Below are 27,666 nucleotides of genomic sequence, written 5' to 3' on the forward strand. Positions count from 1 at the left end.
GCCCCTCCACTGAGGCCCTGCCTCGTGCGCTCGCACCGCCCCCCGCGCCACGCGCAAGCGCCCCGGGAGCAGCGGGCATGGCTGCGGGGCCGCCGCTTCCCGCCATCCCAATGCTCCGCACGGAGAAAGTGCTGCAGCTGCGGGGCCAGCAGGGCCGCTCGGTGCGTGTCGTGCGGGAGCACTACCTCCGGCCCGACGTGCCCTGCCGCAGCGCCCTGTGCCAGGCCGCCTGCGCTCGCGGTGAGGGGGCTGAGGGCGGGAGGCCGGGGCTCCGGGGAGGAGAGGGCGGGAGCCCGGGGGCCGCTGTTTCTCGGCTCACGCAGGGCAGAGCTGGTCGCGGAGGGCGATTCCTGGGCAGTGATCCGCGCGCGGCCTGGCAGGCGTGGGTGCCGGCGCGGGGAGGCCTGGCAGGACCCGGCGGGACCGAGCGCGGGAGCCGAGAGCAGCGCAGGGGGGCAGCGCGCGGGACAAGCGGTGAATAAAAGAGGAACAAGGGCTGTGCGGGGGGCCGCTGGGCTGTGCGGGGGCCGGAGGCTCGTCCCAGCCCTCGCCGCCGCCGCCCCGAGCTGGCTGTAGAGGTGCAGAACAGCAGCACCTAAAGTCGTAGAAAAAAACCGAAACCAAATCAAGGAGAGAGCAAAAGTACTCCTTCAAAGCAAAATCCGTCAGAAATAAACGAGGTGTGACGAGAAAAAGAAATCGAGAAGTTGATTGTTCACAGGATTTGACTGTGAACGGTTTACAGGCAGGCTACAGAAAGGCTGAAGGATAATGCAGGTTTCATACTTCCCCACCTTTTTAAAAAAAAAATCTTTTAAAATGCATTAATTTCTGCAGGGTGGTGGTTTATAGCATGAATTAAATTTTATACGTACCTGTTCAGTGTTCTTACAGTGGGGCCAAGCTGTTGTCTTGACGCGATTGTAATTCTGCATCAGCAGTTATTTCTGTTAAGTAATTAAATGCAATTGCCTGTATTATATCTGGCCGTTTCAGACACGGGAAGACTGCCAGCCTCTATAATGTCTAGATTTGTTGTTGTTTTTACATACCATGGTGCTATTATGTGCATCATCGATCATCATGTGACCTTTGGTTGATATTTCAGGGTTTTTTTCTGTTGTTAAATAGCATGATTAATTTGGTGCAAGAAACTGACTGGCAAATAACTAACATAATATCCAGCCTATTTAAATCGATCAAATTATTTGCTTACCTAAAAGAAAAGGTTGAGAATTTTAACTTTTTTTTTTTTTTGCTTTCTGAACGGTAATTGGTTTAGATGTCACTTTTGGTTTATTTTATTATTTATTATTATTTAATTGAACGCAAAAGGTAGTGTAGTATATTAGTGTTCTGTAGGATGTCAGGACTAGTGATGGTTTCTGCTCCCTGATGTGTTGCATTTGGTTATGAATTCCTTCAGGATAAGTTACAGGCACATACCAGAAAAAAAGTCTTACCTCTCTCGCCATGCCCGACTTCCCCTCTTCTGGACTGCAGTGTAGATTGTGCTGTAGATGAGTATCAGAATATGTCCCTTTGTAATTATCCTGGGTGACTCAGAGGTGAGGTGAACATTTGTTTTCATTCCTGACTCTACACGGTGTGCTGAGCAAACTTAATTCGTGCACTGTGAGCGACTGCCTGCATAAATCATGTCTACAGATACGTGTAATGGTAATGCTGTGCCTGCTTAGAAGTTATTCTGATCTAGATGTATAGGTTAGGGAAGGACAGCTTAATATGGGCAGATTACGTATAAATCTTCAAGTGACATTTCACTTTTAATGCTCTTCTGAATTCTTAATAATACTAGCTTTTTTGTTGCATTCTGCCATCATCCATTACATGTCTCCAGTGTGGGACGTAGCCATGTTACTGTGCGGAATTGCGCCTGATGGATTCACACTTCTCGTAATCAGAGTTAATAAACAGATTGTCCTGTGGCAGCTTCTAAGAAATACATGAAAATAACCTGACTTGTCAAGATCTGTATACTTTTATTATATATAATTTGCCTGAAGCACAGAGTGTTCAGCAGTTCAGTGTTTATCAGTATTTATAATATCATAAGGGATAAATAGACGTTGAGAGAAAATGCCGTGGAGATCTCCCCACCTAAAAGGTTATTGGGTAGTCTTTGAAATATCTAAAGGGATTGAACTCATTAATATTGAGGGACATTTTAAGATGCCATCTGTGGTGAGTTGGTTGTGGTATTTTGATGGCATATTCCTACGGGATGGAGTCTCTAGAGAAAATTAGCAATGATCATTAATAGTTTAGATTGAATAATGTCTTCTCTTTGCAGTAGCATTGCTTTTTCTCCATGTGTACCCTTATCTGTATTCTGTTATGTAAAGATGTAGCAAAAGAGCCTGCTGTAGATGGATAGTGTTGAACGGAGAGATCAGTGGAAGCAGGGTAGCAGAAGTACCCATAATCCTACACCCTTCGAAAATCCCATTAAAGGAGTTTCTGTGGCAGGTGTATAGTCTTTTTTCGCATGGAAGTAGAGGAGAAAGGACTGTTACGTGCACTCTTGAAGTCACATCCTTTTCATAATGAAAGTGGATCTTTTTCAGTCACCTGGATACTATTTGCACTAAATTTTGGCATCAGTGGATGTGAAAGGGTTCCGTCACAAGTGTTAGGGCTTGTACCACAGAGTTGTACCGTAGTAGCCATAATTTTGTTCATCAAAGGTATACATATCTCTTTTCCTAAGGATACATAACTCTGATTTCCTGACATCTGAAAGTAGTTTTAAGTAACCAGTATTGCAAGTGAAGGTTTAAACCTTTAAACTCTGAATTATATTTTAGATGGCAAATTGTTATCGGATGACGTTACACATTATGTTGTCCCTGACTGCAAGGTTGTTCAAGATTACCTTGAGATTCTCGAGTTTCCGGAGCTGAAAGGTATTATTTTCATGCAAACAGCATGTCAAGCTGTGCAACATCAAAAAGGACGCAGGTACTTATCCTATAATAACAACCTATTTTTAATTTAGATTTAAGTAAAGATACTAACTTTGTAAACGTGTATTTAAGCACAGTAACCCAAAGTCAGCAAATATGCTGTGCTTCATTTGTTTTTTGGCCTTTCAAGTATCTTAATGTAATTTTACAGAAGGGAAGGAACTCTGATCCTTTGTGATCCCTGGACACCAGTGCCTGTCAGAGTTTTCACTTGATAGGAGTGATGTTAAACCTGTAGCATTATTAACTAATCAGATGGCTTGTGACAGGAATTAAGGAGACTTTGCAGTAACAATATGTGCCATTATGGGACATGTTTTTGGTTTGCTGTATTAAAGACTGAGCACTTGTCTTTGGGGAGCAATATGGTATTTACATTACCAGATATTAATCCATGTATTGCCGTAGCATAGAAGAGTGTAATTTGTTGTCAAGGTCTTCCTGTATTTCCAAAGCACAAGAAATAGATCTTGTCCCAGAAGTGACAAAATAGGTTCCTGAATGCTTCTGATGTTTTGTGGGGTTCATTGGAAGATGAATATGTTTAAAAATGAGAAGCATTTGTTACAGAAATTAGAAAAGCTTGCTTACAGATGATGATTTAGGTTTTATCATCAATGGTATAATTTAATGAATGCATTTATTTGTGCATGACAGTACTTCTTGAGTTTTTCAGCTGTGTTTTCATGTGGAGTTAAAATAGCATTATCAAAAGAAAGCACGAGCCTATTATTTATCTTTTTCATATTCCAGACAGTACAACAAGTTACGAAATCTAGTAAAGGATGCCCGTCATGACTGTGTTGTGTTTGCTAATGAATTCCACCAGCATTCCTATTTGCCAAGAGAGAAGGGAGAATCCATGGAGAAATGGCAGACCAGGTTGGTTTGTTTATTTTAACTTCTGTAGTACTGTGCTGGCCAATATCATGACATTGGATTTAGGAATATTAGCATGCCTCGGGTACTTGAGAGTTCATGCTCTTGGCTCTGCTTAGCTCTGGAGCAGTTCACAATAACTGAAAGACTAGATCGTCCTTTTAGGATTAAGAAAGCATCAACATTGTTTTCTTAGGAAGATAGACAGAAACGTACTTAATTAAAAGCAATAGTCCTAAAAAAGGTGGATCATTTTAAAGTTACACAGCCATTTTAAATCTATTTATTATGCTTTAGCTTTAGCATAATAAATAGATGGTGCACACCTTATTGGACTCTTAGACGTAGGGTTTGATAGCCTGCAAACACCATAGCACCAGAGTCCTGGCAGTTCCAGCTTGCTTTTTGCGACCTTTCATAGACCTCTAGGATCATCAGTTTGGAAAGGCCTCTACAATCATCAAGTCCAACCATCAACCCAACACCCCCAGGCCTCCTAAACCACGCCCTGAAGTGCCGTGTCTGCACGGCTTTTAAATACCTCCCAGGATGGCGACTCCCCCACCTCCCCAGGCAGCCTGTTCCAGTGCTTGACCGCTCTTGCAGTAAAGACATTTTTCCTAATATCCAATCTAAACCTTCCCTGACACAGCCTGAAGCCGTTTCCTCTCGTTCTACCTTTGGCTCAGAGGAACAATACGTTATGTTGCAGTTAGGACACAAATGCATGTACTGGGGAGGAAGCGTTTAATTTTCCTCTGTTCTCTTGGTGCTTATATATGGCACATACAAATTTTTGCAGGTAGAAGGTTTATGTAGCTTGGTGTATATATCTCAAAAGTATATGTGTTAAACCAAAATCTCGTTTATACGAAGCCTGCAAATGTCTTGCAGGTAGCAAATGAGATATGCCAGAAATCTGATTTCAAACTTTGCTTTTCCAGGAGTATTTACAATGCAGCAGTCTGGTATTATAATCACTGCTTGGGTCAGATGCCAGTTGTTATGGTAACAGAAGATGAAGATGCTATCAAGCAATACGGAAATGAAACAGAAGGAGTGTTTGTGATTTCCTTCAAGGTAACATGCCGGAAAAATAGAAGAAGGTTTCCTTTATGCTGCATCAAAATGATGAAGCAAGTACATTAAAACCCAATGTATAGTGCAAATCATTTTAGAGTTTACGTTTAAGAAGACTATTGATGCTAACTCATGTCTTCATTTATCAAAGGAAGCAAAGATGTCAGTCATGGGAATGCCATAAAAAACAGGGGCAGTGAGCAAACCAGAGAACTGAAAAGAAAAACAGCAGCTCTAAAGATAGAGGTCATCTTTCTTATGAGCCTTTTTCATTGTTTTCGTTGTTTTTAAGGAATTTGGCATTGATGAGCAATGATCAGTTACCTCAGCCAGGTGTCTAAATCTGTAGCGCAAGCAGTCCATAAACAGCTGTGCCCTAAATAGTCATCAGCATTATTCTACCAGTTTACTTTAACCTTGACTTCTTAGGATACTGTGATGCATGAGCAGATAATTCATTCTTCGTTTAGCTGTTGATCTCATACCACTTGTATTCAGTGGGATATGTGGATGGGGTGTTTTATGTTTAGCTGTGAAAAGATGTTGAGTAAAAACAGGACCAAACAGGTTTACCTTAAAGCTACATAAAAATGATGATGCTTGGGGGTTTTTTAATTGCTGTGAAGCAATAGAAAGCGGCCCAAGTGTAGTGTACAAAATCATATAAAAAGTGTAAAAATAATAGTGGGTTGCTAGTTTGATTTTTCTGCCGTGGCACTTGACAAGAAGGCTGTAGCCTGGATGGGTATATTGGTAATAAAAGTTAGAGAATCTCTAGTCTAGGATGCTACCTTAAGTCATTCCTCCTTTGTTGTATTTAGCAAATGAGTTAGGTTGAATCTGGAACAAATCTGTGGTGTTCAGAGCAGACACATCGTTACCACTGAGAAGTGCCGTTTGAGTATAGCATGTGAGACAGCTTTCCCATTATGGGCTTTCTAAATGTGTTCTTGAAAGAACAGAGACCTCTAAATACTTTCATTTTTGTTTATGCATGTGCATACAGAATTACTTGGATAACTTTTGGCCTGACTTAAAGGCTGCCCATGAACTCTTTGACTCTATACTTCAAGCTCGGCGTGAACGGGAGAGCGAAAGCCAAGAAAACAATGGAAAAGAATATCCTGAGCACTTACCTGTGGAAATATTGGAGGCTGGGATCAAATCTGGAAGATATATACAGGTAATCTGCTGTAAAGAGAGCATACACAGAATAGTGCGGTCTTGTGCTTGGTCCCTTTAGTTGCCTGACTTAGACTGATTGGATAAAGAAATATTGCTATAGGGGGAAGAGGGAAAGAAAACAAAGCAAGAGTAAGAGGATGGAAGGGATTGGGTTTCTCAGAATATTTCCCCTACTTCACCTTGTGTGGGTTTTTTTTCTCTTGGAGAAGTTAAAATGAGCATTTGTTACTGGGGATCTTAAATTTGCTATGGATTTTTCTTCTGGTTGATGTGTGATATACCTGTAAATTGAAAACTAGATGTGCTAAGAAGCAGCTAGACCTCATTCTTAAATATAAATAATGCTCAAGGGCAGCATTTCTTACTTCATTTGCATGGAGATCTCTCGGTGAAATTAATTTATGGTTTTATGGCTGTTCGGGGCCTTGGTATGGATTGTTGGTGGACAAGTGCCCTTCCCTTAAATATAATTTGAAGAATTAGAGGTAGTGATTTGTTCCTTTCTTGACCATTTCAGAGGCAAGCAAGGCGAGAATAGAGAATGAACAGAAAGACTGAGGTTTTTCTTTCTTGTAGGAATAACTCCGCATTCCATGTTAAGGCAGGCAGCAAAAGTAATCTAATACTGCCTGTGCTTTGAATAAAAGGACCGTTACCATGTTACAATTAAAGTGAGCACTTAAAAGAACTTACCATTCTTATTCAGAAGTGAGTACTTAATGTTCTGCATCGTACATTCTCCCCCTGTGGAGAGAACAGTTGTGTTCAAAATAACCTACATATCAATAAAAACTACTAATTTATGTAGAAATAATTGTATAACCTAAAAGTTTATACTTTAATGTTGGCTATTTAGAAGTGTGACTGTTTCATTCTGTTATTTTCTTTTAGGGTACGCTGAATGTCAATAAGCATAGAGCACAACTGGAAGCTTTTGTTCGACTTCAGGGGTTTGGCAGCAAAGAAACAGGTGAAAAGACAATGAGAGGTTTTCCTCAATGCCTTTCTGACACCACCTGTGCCTTTTACACGAGGCCACGCAGACATATGTATGTAGCTGTTTGGTTACTGAAGATGATGAAAGCTAAGACAGTCCAATGCTTGGGTTATTTTCATGAGCCAGAAAGGAGGCTGAAGATGAACCCAGAGGGTGTGCCTCACGGGAGAGAATACCCTTTATGTCCTCCTTCCTCTTTCTTGGTGCCTTTGGCCACGTTGTAGACTCTTGTCCTACCAACAGGTTTCCCCGGACCTTTTCTGCAGTTGAATACTGATGCAAATTGTTCTCTCTGTGCTTTGCTCTGACTTCATCTGACCACTCATTTGACTGAAATAAGCGTTTGCGTAGATGTTGGCAGGATTAAGAAGCTGGTCATTGTCAGCATAATAGGAAAAATGCCTTTTGGATCAGGTTGGAACGCCAGTATTTTCTTTCTGGTATGAGTTAGTAATAAATACCTTTGAAGGAACAGCCCGTTATCCTTGCGCAGATACATTGTCCCAGCTTTCACTAATAAGTACTTTCAAATGTTCCTGGGACAGACCCTGCGGCCAAACCAGTATTCAGTATACCAATAATTTTTTTAAAACTTGTTTTATTTGGGACCTTCCTCAGAATCCTGTGGCAGTGGTTTCCACAATTTAACTGTGATGTGTGTCTTTAAAGCTGCTGCCTAAGAGCAATGAATTAATGGTAGCTTATGCTGCTTTTTGTCCAAGAGTTCACTTACAGAATTGCTTAATATCTCCCTTAAAAAAAAAGAGTAAAAGGTTTTAATTTTCTTGCCAGTAGTCTTTTTTTTTTTTTTTTTTTTTGAAGAAATCATACTGCAAATGTCATTTTCTGTTATTTCAGCAGAATGCTGCCAAGAGCAGAGGGATTTGAATTTTTTAGCAGTTTATAGTTCTATTTCTTTTTATTTTAAATTTAGAACTTCAAAGTGACATCCTTATTTATGGGGCCAAAGCTCGAAATCGTGCGATCCACGGTGATGTGGTAGCTGTGGAGTTACTGCCTTTGCATGAATGGAAAGGAAGGACCGTTGCCCTTTGTGAAAACGAGACTGAGGATAAATCGCCTGCCGACACCACGGGTGACCCTATGCCCACAGGTAAAGCAGATGGCGTGGTATGATGGTTTAAGATTGCCTCACTTCCTTGGTCCAAGCTGTGTTGTACTCCTCATTACGTAGTCCCTTCCCTTCATTTCTGTGATTATCACAATTTTTGCACCATAGTAAATTTGAAATTATTATCCCAAACTAAAGCATTCTAACATATCACAATAAGAAAGGCACTAGATTCTTTCTCTTTATATATGTGTGTGTGTGCAAAAACCCCCCCTTTTTTTTTCCCTTTTAATTTCATTCTCAGAAATAGCTGAATTATTGTAGTTATCTTCCTAAAATACTGAGTTTGGAACACTTTGCTACGGGAACGCGTGCTGTCACTCTTCACAGCTCTACAAGAGACGAACTGCCATTCTAATACAGACCAATTTACCAGCGTGTGCACTCAAGGCCTCCACTGTCACTGTTGATTATACAGAAAGATAACAACATCCTTTTAATTCCTCGATGACAAATAACATTCAAGATGAAAAGATGTCTTGTAGGTGCAGAAGTGTCCAGCTCTGGTTACAGTGTGACACGGCCATGTACCATGGGAACTTCGGGTCTTATTTGAAAATAGTACTCTGCAGTAGCATCTTAAACATCTTCAAAGTTTGCCTAGGTCAGAGTTAGAAGTTTTAGGAGGTTAATTCTCTTCCTGCGAGAAAATGTTGTTTGATTTTGATCTTTGCTATTAAAACTAGAATTGGCCACATTTCAGTACTAGTGGGAATCTCGCTGAATAATTTGTGTTCTGTATCAACTGAAATCTATACAACGAGTTAGTCTCCACATAAATAAAAGCTCATTAAAATCTGGCTGCGCCAGCGATAATGAATAACAAACTTGTATTGTTGTCTGCATACCATATGTTGTTAGCAGTTGTCATACAGATTTGTGGACGCATTAGTTCATCTTACAAAGCAATGAATCTCCTCTACCTCCCACATATTTGCTTTCATGTTCCTGTTTAACTCTTTAGCGTACAGCCAACAATGTTTCTCTTGTTAAAAGGTAAAGTTGTTGGAATCATTCAGAAGAACTGGAGGGATTATGTGGTCACTTTCCCCTCTAAAGAAGAGGGCCAGTCTCAGGGCAGAAATGCTCAGAAAATCCTTGTTACGCCTTGGGACTACCGAATTCCCAAAATCCGGATCAGTACCCAGCAAGCTGAAGCATTACAGGTAATTTGACACAAGTGTGTCTCTGTGTTCTGACAAAGTTGTGTGGTTGTTACGTGCTCTAATGATGTTTTCCTTGGCAAAAACATGGGTAAAATGATAAATAAAGTTAAGTCTGTGAGAGTAGTTCAATTTCTGCCTTGAAGGAATGTGTTCAATTCCTGTCAAAACTGCGTCAGCTCCAGGTAATAAAGCTTATTTGAGTTCTGAGTTTAGGCCACAGTCCAAGTACCCTGAGCATTTATCTACTACTTGCTTTGGGGTTTTTTTTGATAAATTAAAGGTCATATTAGGGGTATAAACTGTAATAATCCTTGTGGCTTTAGTGGATCTATGACTATATATAACTTTGAAAGTAGTAAGGAGAGCTTTTCAACAAATTGATAATCAATTATGATGAGCCTGCCATTGCTCTAGAAGGAAGAAACACGGTTTTGTTCATTCCCAGCTGCTTTTACCTTGTAATGTTAAGTACTTCCTCACAGCCAAGAAGAAAACTCCAGTTGTGTCTTTTCTAGTATAAGAATATTTGTGTACGTCTTGGTTTTGCTTTTATTTTTTATACTTTAAGACAGACATTCTCCATATTTTTTCTTTGCTCAGGAAGGAAATGTAACTGTCGGGATTTGTTTCTATGCTTCTCATTGTGGGTTTTTTTTAACTTTCTGTAAAGTTTTTAGAGTTGCCAGTCTCTTTGGTAGAGTTGTTTGCCCCTGAAGGAGTATTTATATTGATTGCTTGTCAGGGGCAGATTGCTGTTCCAACAGAATTGTCTTGCTGCAGGAGTATAGAGTCATTGTGCGTATTGATTCTTGGGAATCTACTTCTGTGTATCCAAACGGACACTTTGTGAGGGTTCTGGGAAGAATTGGAGATCTGGAGGGGGAAATTGCAGCTATTCTGGTGGAGAACAGCATCTGTGTCGCCCCTTTCTCAGAAATCCAGGTTAGTCTTTGTGACTAGACATGTTATTTTCTGTTGATTTCCAGGGTCTTGTTTCTCAAGGAGGGGGAACCTCCTGCAGCTGAATGTCTTAGTTGCCAACAGGTTTTTGAAAGCTGAAAACTATAGGTTATTTTTCTGGACTTCCTTTTGGAACAGTGTTTCTGTAGATACTACAAATTTTCAAGTCAGGAGTGATTTTAAGACAATATGCTTGCTATGAGGAGAAGATTAGATACTCTTAATTCTACTTTGGGGTAGACTTTTAAGATATTGTTGTCTTTAATATGTGTTTATGGTGCGGATCCTAAAGGCCTACTGAAATCATTGTCTTAAATCCTTTTGTCGTCAACCGGGAGAGGAACCAGCTTTCATAGGTAAGTATTTTGACCACACTTAAAATTAATTGCAAGAAAAAGAATACAAAAAGCCTATATACAGTAGGGATGTTTGCCAGAGATGCAATATCACTACAATAATATCAGTTGTTAATAATATGTGTAGCGTTCTTTTAAATTCTGTTTCATACTTTCTGTGAAATAAATGTAATCGACTGACTTGGAAGAGGCAAGGAAATTTTTCTAGGATGAAAAAGTGCAAAACAATAATAGAATAGAAAAGGAAAAGCTAATTGAATCTAATTTGTTGGCTCCTTTTTGTAGAAAAGATACAACTGTGTGTTCATCCATAATGTTTTTGTACAGATGAGTGAAATGCCCGTGAGTTCTTCCAAGAATCCATGGAAAGTGAATCCAGAGGAGGAGAAAAAACGTCTTGACTTGAGAGATACGCATTTGATATTCAGCATTGACCCAAAAGGCTGCGAGGATGTGGATGACGCGCTTTCCGTTAGAGCTTTGCCTAATGGCAATCTGGAATTAGGTGTCCACATTGCAGATGTAACCCATTTCGTGGCAGCAAATTCTTACACTGATGTTGAGGCCAGAGCGAGGTAAATGATGTGCTGAAAATTAGAGAAGTTTTGGAGCTCAGAAGTTTGTGATGCTACCTCTAAGAAAACATTGAGAAACACTGGAAGGAAGGAGGAATTCTTTCTTCTTCAGTGTCATTGAAACAGCTTATTAAAACTAACGTATAACTAACGGTATTCTGCTTTTCTTTGGATAAAATAGGCCTGCTGGGGAAGAAGCTGTGTTCTGACCTACTGCCTCACCCTTTTACTGTGAAATTGCTCTTTTCCCCTAAGTTATGATTTAAGTTTATCTCTCCCTAATCACTACGGTTTGCTTTATAGTCTACTTTAACATTTGTGACTTGAAGTATTTACAAACCGCTCGTTTGCATTCCAAGGGGGGAAAGTCTTCACGCAGAACATCGAACACCCGCAGAACAGAATTAAGTCTTACATTAAGTCAGTTCCAGAGGTATTTGGCAGGCCTATGTTTCAATAGTCAATCTTGTGTTTGAATATGCCAAATACTCCATTCTTTTTTTTAATTTTATTGCCACTGTTTTGAACTTAAACTGCTGAATCACATTATGAAATGTGTTCTTTGTAGGTGCAAAAAAATGTAACCTGTAGAGGCAGCAGAGCTGTTTGGTGTAGCCATGAAGGGACCTCTTCTTAGCGAGGCGTGTTTTGTACAGCCCTAGTTCTGGCAGTTGAAGATACCGAGGAAGGCAAAATTAGGCTTCTCCTATAGAAATAATTATTTAAATCATTTGACTGTGGTATTTCAAATGGGTGTGTTCTGTAGGAATAACCTTTTAAAATCATGCTACGTGTCTGGTTTCACTGAAGCTACGCCTATAGCACAAACTGCTTGGGAGATGCACACCAATGAGTCCTTGTGAGAAGAACAGTAAATAAATGTATTTTATTCCTCAGGGCAACAACTTACTATTTAGCAGATCGTCGTTATGACATGCTGCCCTCTGTCCTGAGTGCTGACGTATGCTCTCTTCTTAGTGGAGTTGATAGGTAAGATTTTGTAATATTTCTGAGGAAAGATATTTTTGCAAGGAATTTAATTATCGCTACCAGTCTCTGTGTGTGTCGGTTGGTTGGACGTTTCTGCATTGTTACTAAATCCTCAATTGAAAAATAGTGTTCGTTAAAAAATGCCTTTCAATTCTACCACAGTTAGGTAGGGTGAACGCTTTCTAATACTCTACCCTGCCTAAACACATACGTGCGCTGAAGCGTTTTGTTTGAGCAGGACAGTCCAGCTGAATGTAGATGTACTCCGTGCAAGCTTCAAACCGTAACAGGGAATCACTGAGAAATCTGAGGTTGGACTTTTTCTTTAAACAAGAAAGATGCATTCCTGAAATCATTAGCTGTTCTCACGTTAGCCCACGAGAAGAGCTCTTGTCATATTTATCTTTCATCATTGTTGAATCTTTTCTTGGATGAAATGAACTACTGACAGAATAATTCTGATGCCAAAGCAAGGTTTCCTGCCTATATGAACCTCGTTGACGTTTCCAGAGAGCGCCACAAATGACTTTTCATGTAGACTTTTTTTTAGAGTGGGAATTAACACTAGATGTTACATGCCCGACTCTGTAGTTCCACGATCAGTTGTACAGGGCGTAACGCAGAACTGCTGCTAGGACAGGGAGAGCGAGGGCGGTTCTTCCCCAGCTGTGACCCAGTCACAGATTCCCAGTGCTGCTTTTAGGCTGGCCTTAGTGGTTGCGTCACCGTGTGCTAAATTGATTCGGCTGGGGGGGGATGTTTATTTTTTGCAGATTGTGAACACTTTGTGGGTGCTCAAAAACGTTACCTTATGTTCCCTGTTCCATAGTAACTGCTTACGCACTTGCTCTTGGAATTATTTGTTACTATTTGTAAGCGAAGTAGTAGGGAGTCACAAAAAGCTGAAATAGTGTTATACAATGACTGTATCTTGTCCTCCAGTAGTGTTTACCCACACCCTTGGCAATTTGCTTTGTATTTAAACAGTGAACTGAAGGTGAAGGCGTCCTTGGCGTTCTCGTGTTCTGTCATTGTGGATGCATCTGCCTAATGAAATCAAAATGAGTAAAAATAACTATTGCAGCATAGCTGTGCTTTAAAACAGATGTGGCCTTATACCTTCGGGGTACTCTGCCTCAACAGGTGGATTGAAAATACTGCTGACTTGGTTGGTCCTCGTTTATGAAGTTGTGTTAGACGAGACTGAAAGGCAAGTGCGTTAATTAGTGGCGTTGCTGAACACTGGTCTGTTTTGTGATGAAAAAGATGTTTCTAGTGGAAAAAAAAACAGAATGAAACTTGTAAATTTGTAACAGTTGGATGTGCTTGAAATGACAGCGTAAGTCACCCAGATCTGTTTACAGAACTGTGTTCTTATCTTTAAGGTATGCTGTGAGTGTCCTGTGGGAACTAGACAAAGAATCATACGAAATGCTGCGAGTCTGCTACAACAAAACCATCATCCGATCCGCGTACAAGCTGGCTTACGAAGCGGCACAGGGATTATTAGATGGAGATGCAAGTGTTGGGGGTGACATCCTGGAACTGAAAGACTTGGATGAAAGAACTCGGCGGAGGAAGCTGGATGAACTGGTTTGGGCGATATCCAAACTCACCGATATAGCACGACACGTTAGAGCGAAGCGGGACAGCTGTGGTGCTCTGGAACTAGAAGGGGTAGAAATCCGAGTGCAACTGGATGATAAAAATAATATCCACGATCTCATCCCCAGGCAGCCACTGGAGGTGCACGAGACCGTAGCGGAATGTATGATTCTGGCCAACCACTGGGTGGCCAAAAAGATTGCAGAACATTTTCCTCATCAAGCTTTGTTGCGTCAACACCCTCCACCACGGCAGGAGTTCTTTACGGAACTGCGGGAGTGTGCCAGTGCCAAAGGTTTCTCAATAGACACACGGTATCTTTTATGACTTACCTTAAGTGCTTTAATTAAAGATAAGCAATTAACTGTTTGGCTATGTTATCGTCACAGAGCATTGCGGTTCTCAGTATCAATGTTGATAGACACTGTATAGCAATTCTTAAAACACAATTTACCCTAACCTTTCCGTAAGCAGGAGGCGATGCTCTGAACAAGAGAGGCAGCCTGCGTTCTGCTGGCTGGACTGGAAATGGCCATATCTGAATCATTTTAGACATAGCTAAAAGCATTTGTTTGGTCAGTAGGCAGTGGTTGAGCTCTGTAATAGCCTTGTTTGCACCCTATTTCCTGTAACAGCACTGTAAGAGAGTACTTGTTTAAATCCCATTAATTCTGTGCAATATAGTCATTTTAAATGACTCAAAATAATTCCAAATCACTTTGTCAGGACACTGTGAGGAGGCTGTGAGCCTCACCATATTGGGAGGCATTGTTTCTGGACTCCAGAGAGCGCAAAGGGCCTCAGTAGTGCCTCCGCTTATTTGGATGTCACGTTGGCCCGCTTGTGCTCCCCTGTACAGAAGAGGTTGCGGAGCGGCTCACCGTTTCCCCTGCCCTGCCCAGAGTTGGGGTTTGCTCCAGCCCTTCTGGGCTCGTCAGGCTGCGGAAGACAGGCCTGTTAGCGAAACTGGCATTTTTTTCTAACCGTTTTTCTGGAGTAGAGCTGTTACTGAGCTGTGGTGAAATTTTTAATATCCTTCTGCTTGTCACTCATGTATTAATAATGATTAGTAAATTGTTAGGAGCTTTTGTGTGCTCTCTTTAACTCCAGGCTGTTACGATCAGGGATAGTGTAATTTTTTTAACACTTTTTTGACAGGTCTAACAAAGCATTGGCCGAGTCTCTGGATAAAGCAAATGACCCACTGGATCCAATTGTAAATAAACTGCTGCGAGCTATGGCCACTCACGCAATGTCCAACGCATTGTACTTCTCGACCGGCTCTTGTCCTGAGGACGAGTTTCATCATTACGGTATCTCGCTGCTTTATTTTTAGTGCAACTCCTGTTACTGTTCCTGAACTGCGGGGGGAGGCAGTTGGTTGCTTTGGTTTGCTTATCACCACTTCCTTTTTTATTTGTAGGACTTGCCTTAGATAAGTACACTCATTTCACTTCTCCAATTAGAAGATACGCTGATATTGTTGTCCACAGGCTCTTGATGGCAGCGACTCTGAAGGAAACTAAGGGAGACGTTAAGGATCATGTGCTCACTAATAAGGATCTCGAGGAACTGTGCAGGCACATTAATAACAGAAACCGGGTGAGATGGCCATTGTGCGTGTCTGTGTACGCTTGCATGCTGCCTGACGGTGCCTTTTGGGGGCTGCAGTGACATAGTATCACTTCATTTTTATTTATAGTGCTTTTGGGGTTTTTTTTACTTAAATCAGTTTTCTTCAGAGAGTGGTGGTGAAAGTGACTTCATACCCCACCTGTACAACACGTAGGATTTCCTTTTAGAGGTAATTCTCCTAGGGGACAGGTAATGGGAAGAAGAAACTATGAAAAACAAAGCCAAACAAGCTGGTTGAAATATTTACTTAGGTGGTTTTGTCTTCTCTTTTTACGGGGGGTGCTTGCAGGCAGCCCAGCGTGCTCAGAAGCAGTCTACTGAACTCTTCCAGTGCATGTATTTCAAAGACAAAACCCCAGAAACAGACGAGCGCTGCGTAGCGGATGGTGTTATTTACTCAATTCGAACAAACGGTGTGCTTGTTTTTGTACCAAGGTGAGTCGATTAGAGCTTGGACCGAGCTTAATAAGACAGAAGTGTTACTCATGCCATGAGGACACCTCTGGTCCTTGAGAAAGGAAGTGTGTGTAGCGTGGCCTGGTGTTGTCCGATGACTGCGGTTTAGGTGTTTGCAGTAAACCGTAAACAGGGCTTGGCTGTGCGTTGATTCTGAAAAGGAGTTCCTGTGAGGCTGTGGTAAGCCCGTGCTGCACAGTATGTGTTTACTTCAGAACATGAAAAGCAGCTGCTGGGGCAGAACCATGGCTGGAGTGTTTATTGCCTTTGGGTTTTTAACCATAGCAAGTGATCACTTACTTAAAGAAAGGGCAGTATTAAATTTCCAGATCACAAAGTGTGCGTCCCTCAGCCCCCATTTCCTTCAGCACAGACTAGTTTGCACAGGCAAGGAGCACCTTCTGCACAGCTGCTCCTCGTAGGCAGCAGGGAAAGCAGAGATGAAATATTTACACGATTGCTTTTTATAGCAGTTGGGCTTTTATCAGTACCTGCCTCTCAGCTCAGCCTTCCATTTATCCAAGTAGGAGGCAACTCTTTGCATGAAGCAAATACCTTTTAATTTCCGAGCTTGCAAATCTGTATTTTAAAGTATAGTGAATGTGTTCTGCTTATGTTATCAGCTGACTAGCGAATGATGTAAGAGGGAACTAGTCCGCATAGAACTGGAGAGCAGTGCCCCTTGTAAGACGTGGGCAGCTCTTCCACCTTTCCTTTCCCTTACTGGCTCTGGACACTTGGATTAGTTAATGATCTTCATGTTTGTGCGTTCCTGGCAGCAACGCTGGCTACCCGGCTAGCTAGCAGGTGCGAGAGATTTAAGCATAAGAACCCTCCTGTAAAAAAAAAAAAAAAAAAAACAATTCTACAGGGACGTTGGGTAAAGCAAACCATTCCGTGAATACCCTGGACTTCCACAAGCGCAGCCGGGCTGCTTGATTCTGGCCACAGGCTAAGCTTGGAGATAAACCCACCCGAGGCAGGCCTGTCGCCTCCAGCATTCCAGCTAGCCGGGCTGGGACATGGGGCAGAAGAGCCAGAACTTGCCCAGCCACAAAAGGCTTCTGCCTGGAGAACCCAGCGCTGCTCTTTAACTTCTTTTTAATGGAGAACTGTTCCCTCACTGCGCTGTCTGGAATAACCTGTAATGCTGCTCTGCTTCCCTGATTGGGCTGTTCCAGGCTCCACCCAATACATCAGACACAGAATTACTGTTTCGCTTTGCTGCTTTTGAAACACTTCAGTCATGTCTTCATGCTGGTTTTGTATGCTGCTGGGGTTTCTCTGACGTGGCAGGTCCGTGCCCCTGCACCAGGACTATCAGGCTCCAGCGATTGCCCCTTCGTGGTGCTTTTACGTAATCCGAGCGAGCCGCCTGTTGGTTTCAGTTAAGAGAACTGATAAGGGTGAAAACGGTTAGAACAGCTTCTGTTGTCTCATCTCGGGTTTTTTGTAGATATGGAATCAAAGGTGCTGCATATATGAAAAACAAAGAAGGCTTAGTCATCTCTTGTCAAGGTGAGAGGAGCTGCGAGTGGAAGCCTGGATCACTTCACCGCTTCCAGAATAAAATTACTTCCACTACAACCACTGGAGAATCAGTTACATTAAGCCTTTTCGATCACATTACAGTGAGTATTTAATCTGAAGGGTGTAAAAGGAAATAGCACCATCAGAAATAAGATCATTTTTGTATTGCTTTTAAGGTGAAAATACTTGTGCAGACTTCCCGCTGCCACGCCGACACGATCAAGCTTGAAATAATCAGGAACGTGCCATACCAGACTTCAGACGCGGAGGCTTCCCCGAAGAACTTTAATGGCGTGAAGTCTGACTTAGTAAAAGAAGTCAGTCAGTCTGCAGAAGCAGCCCAGCGTGCACAAGAGGAGGCGCAAGTCGAAGTAATTGATGAAGACTATGAGGAGTACTGCCAGACCAAGGGAGCGAGCTTGTACCAGCTGCTGGAGGAGATCAGGGACTTGGCACTCTTAGATGTTTCAGCTGACATTAATTAGAACTTGTTGCTGGTTACAGCTCATCTGCTTGTCTGTGCTCCTGCTCACTGTATGATTAAGTTGGGGTCATTTCTAAAAAGCAGCATATTTAAATATTCAAGAGTCTTTTTAATAAGAAACTAAATGTCTATTTTAAATAAGGTTTATTTTTATCTGAAGATGTATGAGTTTTTAAAAGATTTTATACATGATAAATCTCATCTTCCAGACTAAAGACTGTGGTTCTTTTAACTGTCATTCAAAAAGGTACTTGCCCACATTGTCCATAAATTAGGTTCTTAAAACCTAAATCTTGCCTACAGCTGTTGGCTACCTTCCACTGTCATTCAGCAAGTTTAACTCCTAGCTATAAGGATATAAAATGTAAACTCCTTCATACTAATCTAGAACACAGAACCTGTGTTTATTGAAATCCCTGCACAGCTGGCAATAAAACATGGCGACATGACTGACCTTCACCTGCAGCAAGTGCTGCTGTTGTCTAAGGTCAGGTTCTGTTATGGACAAGCCACCCCTGTGCTCTGGGAGAGCTGTACCAGGATGGGTGTTAATGTTCATTCCACAGAAGGGAACAGTTATTGTACAAGGAGGAAAAACACAACTGGGAGAAGAGGATAAAACAGAATCGGCCAAAGGAAGGGAAGTAATGTGATAAAAGCCAAAGCACGTTTTGCCAAGGGGCGGTCCTGGTCCGTGAAGCGATGTCTGGCTAGCACCAGGGAGGTGAAGGTTGGAGGGCCTGTAGTTTAACAGCCTCACACAACAACTTCAGGTTCAACTTCCAAAATTTAATTGCTTCCATTTCATAAGAAAAAGACACAGGTACTTAATAAGCAAGGTAAAAAAACCCATTCAGCCGTAGCACTATCTGCTATTATACAGGCCCTCTCAAAGGGAAAAACAAACCCAACTTTAATAGAAACTTCACCTGTCAATAGCCCAGTTAATTCAGTTTGACATCAGTTGTAAACAAAATCCAAAGTAGGGTGAAAAAGTCATTAACATTTCCTAAAGAGTGTTGGGGGGAAATGGGGGAGATGCCTCGAACACAGGTGAAGAACTCTGTCCCAGCTCTACGGGTGTCATGAAGCTTCTGCAGTCAGTGCAGAGCACCAGCAACATTTCAATATAACAACAGTACTTAAAACACTGGGGTCTTTCTGTCAGGGAAGTCATTTGAAGTAAAAGGTCCAGTTACTGCTTTTCCCCAGCACATTCCAGTTCTGTATCTCCAGCTTCAGCTTCTGTAACAGCACCCTCAGCTGCAGCAGCACGCATGTCTTTGGTAAGGTCAGCGGGATCCTGAGCGACTGGGGTGGTAAACTCCTCTTCTGAGTAACTAGTGGAGAGCTCTGTTGAAGGAAATAAAGCCAAAACAAAAAACAATTTTCTACCATAAGAAAACACTCCTGCTGGGTGTTTAACTGCAGTTTCTATCACCAGAATCGGTCTGCAGGAAAGCCAACTCCAGAGGTGACCAACAAGTTGAGTTTCATTTCAAAGACAAAGCTATCACAGCTTGCCATGATGACTAGGGAGAGTCGTTCTGACTTAGCTTTGGAGGAGTCTAACTGCAGGAACCCAGTTTAAATTTGAGAGTTACACATTTTGCTACTTACTAGAAAATGTATCACTACCATTCCCTTTACCTGCCTCAGCAGCTCAGCTGTCCGAGCTTCTCAGGCTACCAACCTTAACATTAACACTGAAGCTACGGAGTTGATTACCGTCATGATGCAACTGGCTGTTACACTGCATCTTTGCCTGCCTGCGCTCCAAGGCCAGCTGCCTGTTCTTCTTGATTCGCTCTTGCTGCTCTTCTGTGAGAGTTGTGCCAGGCAGAGAATTGAGTCCTTCAATATTTTCAGGGTGGGAAGGCACATCTTCAGTGGCTGTATCCAGGCCGTTGCTTTCCCCTCCACCATCTGGTTAAAAATGAGGGGGCAGAAATCAACACTTTGAACGCAGATATATCTACTGCTAAGTATGTGTCGAGAACATTTTAAAAGCATTTCCATGTTCTACATTTTACAGTTGTTTTAACAACTGAAGAGCAGTCTTTAACTTAGTTTTAATGGGCAATTTTCCACCTAGGTCCGCGCACCTGCATTTGTTGTACACCTCAAATGTCTTCTCAGAGATGCCAAACACACAACAGTAACAAACACCTGAACTGAGGCATAGCTCTGCGTACTAAGTCACAATCACGCGCTGTGCTTAAAGGTTAAAAAGGAACAGTAAATTCAGGCAATCCTTTCTGAAAGGATTCTGGATAATTGTCTTCCCACCCCTACCAATACAACTCTGTCCTTTGGGAAGGGGCAGGACTAGTTACGGGAATCAGACAGAGGTTCTAACGTAGACATTGAACAGTCAGTTCTGACTTGAGTGTGCTGCTGTTATGGAATATTTACTCCCTTGCCAACATAAGCACAGGCACAATGGAGACAGTCTAACTCCGTTAGACTTTACCCACCAGCAGAGAAGCAGAGCACTCCTTCACGACTACCTAAGGCCAAGTATCCTTGTGCCTCTGCACCACTTTAAGCCTGTGAACAGCAAAGTTAGCTGACAGCAAGGCTTTCGTTTTCAATACAACACTGTAGCTAAAGTTTTTGTTTCAAAACTGTAAGATACCTGCTCAAGTTTTTCAGCTGAAGACTGGGCAGTTGTAGCAGTACACTTGCTAACATGGCTCAAAACCAGATCAGCACCATGTTTAAATACAAATGTATGGAACCATCGCACAGAAAAATCTGATAACTCTACAGACACTGTCGGCAGGAACCATTTTGCTTTACTGTTTGTGGCTTCTTACGACTGCATTCCATTTCTCACAAATGCAGCCAACAGCGAAGAGAGCCACACATCGCTAACTGCCCAAAGGGAATCCCCACAGGTGAGGCAAGGTTATACCGCTGGTGAACTCATCCACCAGAACACCCTTGCCAGGCACTGGCTTGTCTGGAGGCTGAGCTTCACATGGAGACAAACTGGACAGTGAGAGGCAGTTGCTTCAAGAGACTCACAGTGAAAGCATGAACACCTGCAAAGGGCCTTAGGACCAACTATGAAATGCCCTCATTTCTGCTAATGAAGTTTCTTTCAACATACTAGGTGAACTCTACTCCCTCTTTCTATAAAAAAGAAATTGTTTATTTCTAGTCTATCTAAAAATATCATTGATTGGAAGAGATTCTTGAATGATTTACTGGTTAAGTGGCTGGATTTTGATACTGGAAGGAGAAATACTCGATAGCAGCTATAGGCCAAGACTGACAGCCATAGCAGTGCCTGCAAGCGTTAACAAGCCCCTGTAAAGGCCACAACAGCCTGACTGCCCGGTGACAGCCTGCAGTATAAACAGTAAAATGAATCTTTGACTCCTGCATCAGTAAGATCCCGGAGCTCTTCAGTCCGCACGCTCATGGGATTACATTACAAAACGGTATGTTCACTTAGTAATTGCAGGTTTGGGGATTTTTTTGGAACAACATTTCTAACAATGCTGATAACAACACCCATTTTCCACTTCCTTTCAGTATATCATACACTTCTATTTATTTTTACATACATACGTAGCATTTTAAGTCCAAGTACCAGTTCAGTTTTGTAATCATAAGTATCACAGAAACTTGGTGTTACAACAGAGGACCACTCAACTACTACTTCTACATTAGAAAACGTACCATGATCATTGATTTCTGGTCAGTAGAGGGGAAGTAATTTTAAGCACTGAACTACTGAAGAAGCAGCATAACAAGCATACCTTCATTACTTGTGAAATCTTCATGTAAAATAGGAAGATCAAGTCTAATCCGCTTTAGGCAGGTCTGCAAATTAGAGATTAAAATCCTGATATTTCATCTGTAACGAAATCTTTTGTGCAACGTTGCTATGTTTTTAATACTATTCCCAATTCCTCTTTACACTTTATTACTCTGAAAAAAACTACTCCTTTCACTACACGTGTGTTTGACCCACAACTTCCAACACTATGGATCATTTTCCCAGTCCTTCATCTATCACCTCGCCAGACGAAGCGGCATTCTTCATAAGCCTTCCTTTGCAGGTTCAAGCATTAAAAACCAACTGAACAAAACTGCCAAAACCAGCCAGTTCCAGCACTCTTAAGCTAATTACTTTGGTTAAAGATGTCCTGAAAAATTGAAGCCAATTCTGTGAAGTATTAATTCAAAAAAAGAAAGGTTCTATCTAAATGTGAACTTAAATACTTCAAATACTGGAAAGAGGCTTTTTTAAAAGAGAGAGAAATTAATTTAAACAACATTTACTCCTTAGCAGTGTGCACAACTTAATCCTTCTTTTGTTGCATAATCACTCTCCTAAACCTGCCTCTCACACCATTCAGTACTGCGTGAAGAGAGACTGACAGAAACAATGCATACCTGAACTTCCTTTTTGTTTCCCAAAGACTCTACTTTGTCAATAAAATCCTCAAATTGCAATTTTGGAAATAGTCTATGAGCCCAGTGTTCCATGTGTCGTATGAGTGTCTTCAGGTCTTCTGCCTAGAGCACAAAACAAGATATCCAGCTAGTAAAAGTTGACTCACCAGACTGCAGAGGGAAACATCCCAGTAACATTCTGAATATATTAAGTCTCTGCAGCTTGAAAGCCTCTTGACAATTTAAGTAATAGAGTGCGTGGGTAGCCTTTCCTCCCACAATCAAGTCTGTAAGTGCAATTTCAAGCTATCAGAGGAATGGTGATCTGAGTCCAGGAGAAGCATTTGCATACACCGTAAAACATCTGACAGGCTTCTGAGAAGCAGCCCTTAAGCAACCTAGGTCTGAACCCAGGCTGAAAAAATCCTTGGGGCACAGCTGGCATTTATTTTGACATTTGGAACACACAGAAAAATGTACATCTAAACCTTATCCAGTAAAGACTTTTGCTCAGGTCAGCAGCATTGCCTAGTTTTTCAGCTGTACATGTCTCCAGTTGTAAAGAGAAAATTTATACCATGAGCATTCTCTGTAACCCAGAGGTGCACAGGCATCCTTGCAAGCGTGCCGACAGCCTAATGATATTTAAGGAAAAAAATGAGCTTTGACTGTTTAAGTGTATCTAAGACAATTGAGACAGTTGGTAGAGAAAATACTGCTTTCTCTTTGCTTAAGTGGTACGTCATGCTTTTCTTCAATATTAAAAATTTTGGGATAGAGTCGGCACAGAAGCCAGATGCTTTTCACTAACGGAGGAAACTGATCATTAAAAGAGATGGTAAAGGTGTTCCAGATGTAATGGCAGTCTTATAAGTCTGTTTCAGTTTAAAAAAAAAATTATTTCTTTTGGACAATACAAAGAGTCAGAGACATGATATTCTAGTTTTGAAGTAGAGGGAAAGTTTTAAGATCAAAACTTTAGATCAAAACATGGATTTTGTTAAAACATTCATGTATGTTTGTTTCTGGGATTTTTTTAATTAAATTTGCAACTACAAACCCCATCAGGCTACATTCAAACACTGAGAAAGCTGGCTAACCAGAGTGTAATATCGCTCTCCCCCTATCAGACGAGCAGCCATCTATCAAGCCTAGATTAGCCTCCCAGGAAACAAAACAAAAGCCTGTCTTACCTCGTGCCCCTTACCCTTGAACTTTACATTGTCAAACACATGTCTCAGGGCTGGAAGTCCTCTTTCTGAAATTAGCCTATTAATAGGAAATGAGTAAAGTTATTTGAAACTCGTACTTTCTTTTTCCAGTTAAAAACACGCAGACAACAAAAAAAAAACCCACAACCTCACATTCCTTTCAATAGCCTAAAGCTACAGAGCTTTACCTGAAATGTGTACAGAATTAGACGTCGTTAAGAAACTGCACAAAATAGGATGAAGACTCTGTTAAGACCAAAGACATATTTGGAAAATTCACCATACTTATGTTCCTAGTCCAAGGAGCTTTGTTATTTTGATTACATGGAAAGTCGGCCAATATGGGTACAAGAACTAAGTAAAATTAGTTAGGTGTGTGACCAGAGCATCATCCTGTGCTATCACTAACTTCATCAGCATATTTAAAATAGAAAAAACTGAAAGCTCAGATTCTTTCCATTGCTTATAAAGAACTTACACCAGTTATAGTGGTAACAGTAGGACAATATTAAAACCCTTTATCACTATACGGAGTTTATCCAGCTTGTAAGTCAGGTGTAACTAGTAGCTTACAGTCACCATTACACTGAGGTTTTGTTTTGAAGCACACTTGTATTAAAGAAATCTACATACTATGTCTGAAGCAAAATAAAAAGATTCAGCTAGAAGAATCCTATGCATGGATAATAAATGTATCTTAAATTATTAGTCATGTATTAAGTTGCAAAGAGACTTCAAGAAAGTTAGATTGTAACTTTGTGTAACAGCATTACACAAGCAAATTTATTACACAAATTAGAAAAAGTTATGCCACAGCACGCAAGAGGCACTTCCATCTCCAAAACTCTTGATCTTTGGCTTGGCCGTGACCAAGCAGGGATCACAGTAACCTTAAATCATTCCCCCAAAGCCATACACTAAATTCATCACCAAAAAGAAACACTCTGTAAAAAATTACCTCTGGGCATCTAGTTTAGGAATTGGTCTTTTAACTGCTTTCCGTGTAGCTACAGCAGAGTCCTTTGTTTGCGACTGCTGGTTTCCATCTGGTTCCAATAAAGCAAGTAACATACTTTAAGGATATAATGCAGTTGACATCGACTAGAGTTGCATCATGTAAATTTTAAGTTTCTACCCCATCAAAAAGGCAGCATGACAAGCACTCCATTGCAGGTACACTGCTCCAAACAAACATCTGCATATTTCACCTCTCTTGTCCCACAAAACAGATTAAATATAAATCTGTCTCTTCAAAATATACCAAGGAATCAACTTTTCTAGCAAAGTATGCTCCTTGAGAGGAAAATTTCTTCATTTTAGAACTTTTATACTGTATTTCTGATCAGAAATGTATTGAGAGTAGATGTCGCTTCTAAAAGTTAAGAAACTCAAATTATCAGTAACATTGATAGGCTTGTCCCAAAATTTCCACTGATAGATCTGAAAGACAGACCTACACCACCAGCATTGCCTTCAATACATAAAGAGGCAACATGTGACCACAATCAATGTGTCTTTGAGGAACCAAAGTCCATATACTTTTTGATTAGGGCCAGTAGATATTATTTGGCTGCAAGAGACAAGGCCCCACTGCCCAGCTCATCTCAGAGCTAGTAATTACTTATCATACCGATTTCTTGGTTTACTTTTTGTTACTTTGGACATCAGGAATTCAGAAGTTTTTATTTTCACATATCAAGGAATTAAATCTATCCAAAATCTGATTTTCTAGTCAACAGACAGAGCAGGGATCAAGGAAAACATATGTTTAACACTACAGGCAAGTATGAGTAGAAGTAAATAATAGTTAAAATCTTTATCATTTCTGTTAGCTTGTTCAGTACACAGTATGACCTTTTCAAAAATAAATAATTAAGTTTAACTGTCCTGAAGCGTCTTGGATTTGTCCTAGGTCATATGCTTTACAAAATCCACCGCCATCTCCCTGGAATACTACATTCACTCTTACCTGTTCTGAAATTCAAGTCATAAAGGGTAACAGTAGATCACCACTGTATAGTTACCTTTACCAACATTTTGTCAGAAGAGCTTGAATTTTACGAAGATTCATTCACGTGTCTGTATATTTTCACGGAATCTACAAAAATAACCTTCTCCCACAAGCTCGGAAGCATCGAGTCAATAATAAATTTACGAATTGCTTTCTTAACTACACAAGGCTATTTTTATGCAGTAAGCTCAAAGTAGTGAGGTACAACACCAACAATGCTGATTTCACAGCATTTCATTGTCTGCAAAATGGGATCTTTAGGGGTCACAGGGGTTCACCTCCATTAGCTTGAGCCCATTCAGCATCGTCTCTTCCTGGAGAGGCAGGAGGTGGAAGAGGTGGGAACGTTTCATCTTCTGTATTCTCATAATCAGGAAGATCAAACAAGTTGTTCTCTAGAGGATCTATCATTGCCACAGATAAACTTTTTTTCCCCTCCTGCAGGAAACACCAAATGCATTTAAAGAGAAGCAGTGGGAAGAAAAGGCTGACTGCCATGGCAGCAGCTAAACATCAGTTATACACAACATGTCTACAGCTTTTCCAGAAAGACATTTGCCAACAAGAAAAACCAGCATTGTACAAATGAAGTAGCAGATAACCACGCAGACGGGTGACACAATCCAGCCTCGCCAGGCCGGATAAGGTAAGGGTTTGTCCTGTTTCAACTCAGCAAACTTACCTGGGAGTGGCAGGTACGGGTCACAGGAATCAAACAAAAGACATGGATTTCTAACCGAGGCGCTGATCGAGACAGCTGTTTGCCACTTACATCCTCAACTATCAAAAACTAGAGGGGGGGGGTGGGTGATAATGCCTCTGATTTACAGCTTACCCACTTAGAAACGAAGTCTGGACGAGGATTCCCCCTTTCCGGCTCCTTAAGCAAAGCTATTCCAGAGACTTTAGCACAACCGGGTTCAGGATGACCCGGTCTCACCACGGCTGCGTTCTCAAGTCTTCAGGAACAGCTTTTTTAAGGCAAACTTGTCCCTCGGACGGTTTTAGCCACGAGAGGACACCCAGGCAGCTCCGTCTACACTGACCTTCGGAGGTGAGCTCCCCACCTGAGGGCTGAGAAACCCCCGGGAGCCGGAGACTGAGGGAGGCGAGGAAGGACAGCCAAGGAGCTCGCTGGGGTCTCCAGAGCCAGACCTCCAGAGCTACAACCCGCCGGGCGCCCCTGAGGCCCCGCTCCCCTCACACCGCCGCAGCAGCCCCGCGGCGCGCAGGCACTGAGTGAGCGGCTCTCCCCCTCCCACCGGCGGGCAACGGGGCGAAAGGGGCTTCTCGCCCGCCTTCCGAGGGCAGAGCCCTGCCGCGCACACCCGAGCCAGGGGCGCTCCGGCCTCCCACCCTCCCGCCTCCGCTTCCTGCCCCGGCGAGGGAGGGCGGCGGACGCGCACAGCACCGGGCGGGCAGGGCGGCGTGGCGGAGGTCGGCGAAGCGCCGCGGGAGCTCCGCATCTCGCGAGGCCCGCGCGGGTCGGCTGAGAGCCGCCCGCCGGCTGCGGAGCTGCGCCAGCGCGCATGCGCGGCAGGGCGGCGGCGCTTTTGGCGCCAAAAGCCCGGTGGGCGGGGTGGGGCTACTGAGGCGTTCGCGGAGCGGGGGCTGTTGGTCCCCTCACAGCTTTAACCAGTGTCATCGCCTCAGGCGAAAGTTGCTGGGGGCGGGAGTTTTATTCGAAGCATCTAAGGTTGCTAGGCCCCACCTTCAGTCAGCCCACAAACCGGGATCTAAAACGGTGTATGTTGAGCCCTTCCTCACCTTTCTACCTCTGAGGAAAGCACTTCAGGCCAGGTAGCCACCCCAAGCTTCTCCCCATACAGATGCCTGCTACAGCCTTCTGGTAGTTTAAAACTAAATATTTGCAGTTGTCCAGGCTGCAATAAATACGCTAAGCCCTCTGAGATTTTGCAGCTGTGTGCATAGAACACCATTTAAGGACTTGGACTGCAGAGACAATAGGAGAGAAGCTCCGTGCTACGGTCTCCAGTGCTGTTGCTTCTGAAAAAGA

General features: G+C 42.2%; 2 protein-coding genes and 1 non-coding gene across 4 annotated transcripts; 1 reads left to right on the forward strand and 2 right to left on the reverse strand.

The window, feature by feature from the left end:
* The first annotated feature begins 46 nt into the window (after positions 1-46).
* On the forward strand, positions 47-19,016 carry DIS3L (DIS3 like exosome 3'-5' exoribonuclease). 2 transcript variants are annotated; one of them, XM_075100758.1, is made up of 17 exons: positions 47-240; positions 2,829-2,982; positions 3,741-3,869; positions 4,811-4,946; positions 5,953-6,129; positions 7,023-7,101; positions 8,063-8,242; positions 9,257-9,426; positions 10,207-10,368; positions 11,070-11,317; positions 12,215-12,307; positions 13,693-14,226; positions 15,071-15,225; positions 15,336-15,514; positions 15,837-15,982; positions 17,460-17,634; positions 17,710-19,016. In XM_075100758.1, exons 1-17 carry the CDS (start codon positions 78-80, stop codon positions 18,016-18,018), a joined length of 3,189 nt encoding a protein of 1,062 aa, XP_074956859.1. In that variant the 5' UTR covers positions 47-77; the 3' UTR covers positions 18,019-19,016. The 2 variants fall into 2 exon arrangements, with proteins under 2 accessions (XP_074956859.1, XP_074956860.1); XM_075100759.1 differs by having other exon boundaries at positions 51-161.
* On the reverse strand, positions 18,786-27,151 carry TIPIN (TIMELESS interacting protein). The gene is made up of 8 exons (XM_075100760.1): positions 26,485-27,151; positions 25,928-26,087; positions 24,597-24,684; positions 23,621-23,696; positions 22,428-22,550; positions 21,788-21,851; positions 19,746-19,943; positions 18,786-19,370 (listed from the first exon to the last, which is right to left on the reverse strand). The coding sequence occupies exons 2-8, from the start codon at positions 26,058-26,060 to the stop codon at positions 19,213-19,215; spliced, it is 840 nt and encodes a 279-aa protein (XP_074956861.1). The 5' UTR covers positions 26,061-26,087; positions 26,485-27,151; the 3' UTR covers positions 18,786-19,212.
* Positions 20,747-20,884, reverse strand: LOC142060623 (small Cajal body-specific RNA 14). Its single transcript, XR_012661842.1, has one exon.
* Positions 27,152-27,666: the final 515 nt, after the last annotated feature.

The sequence above is a fragment of the Phalacrocorax aristotelis genome, chromosome 7 (genome assembly GCF_949628215.1).
Source record: "Phalacrocorax aristotelis chromosome 7, bGulAri2.1, whole genome shotgun sequence".
Taxonomy (NCBI): domain Eukaryota; kingdom Metazoa; phylum Chordata; class Aves; order Suliformes; family Phalacrocoracidae; genus Phalacrocorax; species Phalacrocorax aristotelis.